We start from the raw sequence: 4298 nt of genomic DNA, 5'->3' as shown, positions 1-4298 counted from the left end.
AGAGTGTGGCCATGGATTAGTAATGTCTGCCTCAGGTACCGGAGGGTACAGTAGCCGCCCAAGGGCCCCGGATTGGCATCTCCAGTCTAGTCGGACCAACCCCATTCTACAGATGGAGAAAGGCCCAGAGGAGATGAAACTTGCCCTAAGGTCTCCCAACAAAGCAGTGACAGGCCCAAACCGGAACACAGATCTCCTGTCTCTTAGGATGTGGAGCACACCATGGGGAAAAGAGGAGAGAGAGCATGGCCAGACCTCAGGAGGCTCTGCTGGTAGCTGAGCTTGAGGCTATGCAGGTATTGGGCCTCCTTGGCCCCAGCCTGCAGGCTGGAGAGGCGCAGGCCCACGTAGATACTGGGGTTCAGCTGCTCCGGGGAGAGCCGGTCCATCCAAGGCAAGAGGCGCTGGCCCAGCCTCTCCACCAGCGTGCTGTCCACCTCTGTTATTTCTTAGGAAAGAGAACAGGCCAAGTGAGGTCGCAGGGCCATGCCACCAGTGACACCTTACCAGGGTCTTCTCCAGGGAATAAACATCCCCACCTTACTGTCACCTGGCACACACCCTACTCGTATGCGGGAGTCCGACTGTAACGAGAGGCAGCGGTAACGGGAAAAGCCGGTATCCTGAAAGAGTGGCCGGAGCGGGCCAGGGAGAGCTGGTGGGCCCAGGGCAGAGGAAGCGGGTGCCAGGCAGCCACTCTGCCCATCAGGAGTGACAGAGAGACTGGAAGCTGAGCGGCGTGGGGTGCCCCAGGCACTGCACCCCACCTCCCTCGGTCCTTAGGCCAGCCCTGTGACGTAGGTACTGTCATCATTGCATTGCACAAAAGAGGAAACAGAAGTCCAAAGTTGTGGGAGTGTTCCACCCATTTACAAAAACTTCAACTCACACTGGGAACAGGTTATAGAACCAGTTTTAAAACAAAAATAGAGTCACAGATGTAGAAAACAAACCTATGGTTACCAGGGGTGAAGGGGGGTGGATAAATTAGGAGACTGGGATTGACATATACACACTACTACATACAGAATAGATAAGTAATAAGGACCTACTGTATAGCACAGGGAACTCTACTCAATACTCTGTAATGACCTATATGGGGAAAGAATCTTCAAAAAACGTGGATATATATGTATAACTGATTCACTTTGCTATATACCTGGAACTAACACAACACTGTAAATCAACTATATTCCAATTAAAAAAAAAACAAAAACAAAAACACTGCATCCTGCCCACTGGCTAACTGGGGCTGCCTGGTGAACTTCCTCTGGGCAGATCTCAGAAAAACGCTTTTCCTGCCCCCTCAGTTTAGGTGAAAAGGACCTGAGATTGTGAGGTGAATTGTTAGAAAGCCATAATCCTTTGCGACCATTTATCTGTGTGCTTCGGGATTTACCAATGAGGGAAGCAGAAGCCCTTAGGGGTGTTTCCCAGCTCCAGCTGACTGGCACTTTCCTCCCTCAGGGAGGGAACCTGAGCTGAGTAGGTGGCCTTGGAGCCACTTTAGACTTTTCCCCATTTACCGCCTCCCAGTTGCTGTGGGGCTCCAGCTGCTGGGCAGGCCGCCCCTCCCAGGGAATGGAGCAAAGGAACTGGGGAGGAGGCTGTTTCTCTTTTCCTTTCTCTTTCTCAGTGCTTTTCTGTGTGCCTGCCCCCATTTCTGTAGGAATTTCCCTCTCTCTCTCTCTCTCTCTATCTCTGTCTCTGGATCTATCTCATTCTCTCCAACTCTCAGCCTGTCTCTCTCCTTACCTCTCCCTCCACAGTTCTCTTTTCCTCTCCCTTTTCTTCAAACTGGAGAGGGAGCCCCACCCCCACCTTGGGCTCTGACCTCCAGTGGGTGAGTCAGCCCTGGGATTAGCATGATAGGAAGAGGAGCTGGTGCTGTAAAGAGAGGTGGGTAAACACAGTTCAGCTTCCTTAGCAGGAAGGAGCTGCTAAGATTCACCCAGGGTAATAAAAGTAAGCCTGGGCGAGCTCCCTCCCCTCAGGGCCTCCAGCTCACAGGGCCGCCCAGCTCTGCCAGCAGAGGACTGGCTTTGACAAGAGGAAGCACGGAAGCCCACCCTGCATGGGCACTAGTGCAGATCTGTGTCAGTTTCACAGCCACACAGGGCTTGAACCTGGTAAAGCAGGTGGTGGGATCCTTGCATCACACCAAGGAGGAAGGCAGGGGAGCATTCTTAGCCCATTTTACGAGTGAATGAGACTGGGAGTGACTAAGTGGCCCAGCAGCAGTGGGCTGCACCCCCAAACCCAGTTCAGGGCTCTTTTGGGGTCAGGCCTATGGACCAACTGTTGAAAGGTTCATACCCACTGAGGGTGCCGGGTCTCCCCTGGGGACTGCCTGGACAGGAACCAAGAGCCAAGGGCTGTGGGGTCTGGTGGCACTTGTGGAACACGCCGGGCGGGAGGCTCCTGGTGCCCAGGGAAGACCGTGACCTGGAGTTCTGAGAGCTGAATCCAGCAAAGCCCTGGAAAGCTGGGGTGCCTTGGGCAGATCACCTGGCCCCTTCAACCCTTGACTGCTTCATGTGTCACCTGCACATGACTGAACCTGCCTCTCGGTTTCTGCAAGGGTCACAGGAGACCCTGCTGGTGTAGGCAGAGCGAAACGCTGTGGGCAGAGGACGACTAGGAATGAAGAGAGGCGGGCAGCCCACCTTCCCTTCCTGCCTCTGCTTCCTGTGGGGCTCCGGGGCACGAGCAGCCCTGAGCCTGTGCGCTCCAACTCCCACACAGGTCCCAAGAGTTCCCGAGATACTCCCCGGGGCACCAGAGCAGGCAAGCCCCTGTATGGAATGTAAAGCAAACGCCTTGCCGCCGCTGTGACCCGCCAGGGTCTCCACACGCTAGCTTTCCCTCTGCTTTCCCTCTGCCGGGGTGCCCGCCCCTCACTCCTTTCCTTGCCAGCTCCTTTTCCTCTTTCGGGTCTTAGTTCCTGCATCACCCCCTGGTCCTTGGAAATCCTTCCCATCCCTTCTCCCTGAATTGGCAATCCCCCACCCCCGCCAGGCCTTGGGCTTCCTTTGGCACTCATCACAGCCCCCAACACAGCACTGACTTGCCTCTTGACCGCCATCCCCTTCACTAGAATGGAAGCTCTAGGAAGGAGGGGGGAAGACCTGTCTTGCTCTTTGTTCTTTCCCCAAAGCCTAACATGGTGCCTGGCACAGAGAAGGCTCAATCAATGTGTATTGAATGAATAAATGAACAAATGACTGAATTAATGGAAGTGATCTTGTCTGGCGGCGAGTCAGACATACAATTCATCTCAATACAATGTGCTACAACACTGAGGTCCAGCTAAGTCCAAACTGCTGTGGGAGCCCAGAGGGGCAGCTAAGTCATCCCTGCCACACACACACATCTGAGCCTGTTTCTCAGGGCTTGGACAAGATGGTCCTCTCTCCTAAGGACCCAGCAGGCAAGAGGCACGGAGTAGATCCAGGTACTCACCGCAGATCTGGGCGAGAGCTCCCAGGCCCCCAAGCAGGAAGAGGAGGGCCCCAAGGCACCCCATGGCAGGAGCAGGGGTAAGCAGCAGGCGGGGAGCAGGACAGATTCCTAGGGCTGGCCTGGCAGAGGCTCTCCTGACCACAGCAGTCACTGCTCCGAAAGAGGCAGCTTCCTGTCACTGATTAATCCCTCCACGCCCGGCGGCACACTGCTAAGTCAGCAGAGAGAAAGGGGAAAAGGTCTGTAGCCGAGGGGAAAGGAAGGCCAAAGAACAGAGGAAGGAAGGGCAGGGCAGAGCAGGCCTTCCTGGAGGTCAGGGGACAGGGGGAGGGGGAGGGCAAGCAGCGGTGGTGTGCAACATTGCGAGGCCAACCACATTCTGTCCCCGCTGCCCAAAGAGCCCTGGACCACCGCAGGAGGTCTGACTTCTGATCTGCCCAAGTCTGTCCGACCACTCCTGTCCTGTATCCCTTTGGCTGTTCCAGCGGTGGACGGGCAGGGCTGGAGTGCCTACCTGGTACCCCTCCCAGAAGGAGCCCCTGAAAGTGTCCACCCTGGCCTGGGACAGGGAGCAGGACAGGGAGCTGCGACGGTCACATGAGCAGCGGCTGGAGTCAGCTGTTCTCTGCCGGCCCGCCCCAGCGGTGGGGTGGGGGTGGGGGTGTGTGGAGTGCAGCCGAATCGGACCAGACAGGCCAGTTTTCTCAGCCGACCAGAAAGCTGGGAGCCTCCTGGAGACAAAACAAAGCCATTTAATGAACAAGACTTAATCATCTGAGACACAAAGCTATGGTTAGCAGGGCCACTTGTCAGGACTAGGAAAGTAACCTAAAAAA

The 4298-nt window shown here is 55.7% G+C and overlaps 1 protein-coding gene across 1 annotated transcript in view; it reads right to left on the bottom strand.

Annotated features, from left to right (window-relative positions):
• Positions 1–3526, bottom strand: part of TCN2 (transcobalamin 2) — a 12930-nt gene extending 9404 nt beyond the window's left edge. Inside the window, exons 1-2 of the mRNA XM_007461202.1 lie at positions 3463–3526; positions 256–448 (exon numbers count right to left, since the gene is read on the bottom strand). Of these exons, the coding sequence (XP_007461264.1) occupies positions 256–448; positions 3463–3526 (257 nt within the window). The remainder of the gene's footprint in view (positions 1–255; positions 449–3462) is intronic.
• Positions 3527–4298: the final 772 nt, after the last annotated feature.

Source organism: Lipotes vexillifer, unplaced genomic scaffold (assembly GCF_000442215.2).
Source record: "Lipotes vexillifer unplaced genomic scaffold, Lipotes_vexillifer_v1.1 scaffold691, whole genome shotgun sequence".
In the NCBI taxonomy this organism is placed as follows: Eukaryota; Metazoa; Chordata; class Mammalia; order Artiodactyla; family Lipotidae; genus Lipotes; species Lipotes vexillifer.
This window is presented reverse-complemented; position numbering and strand designations above follow the sequence as displayed.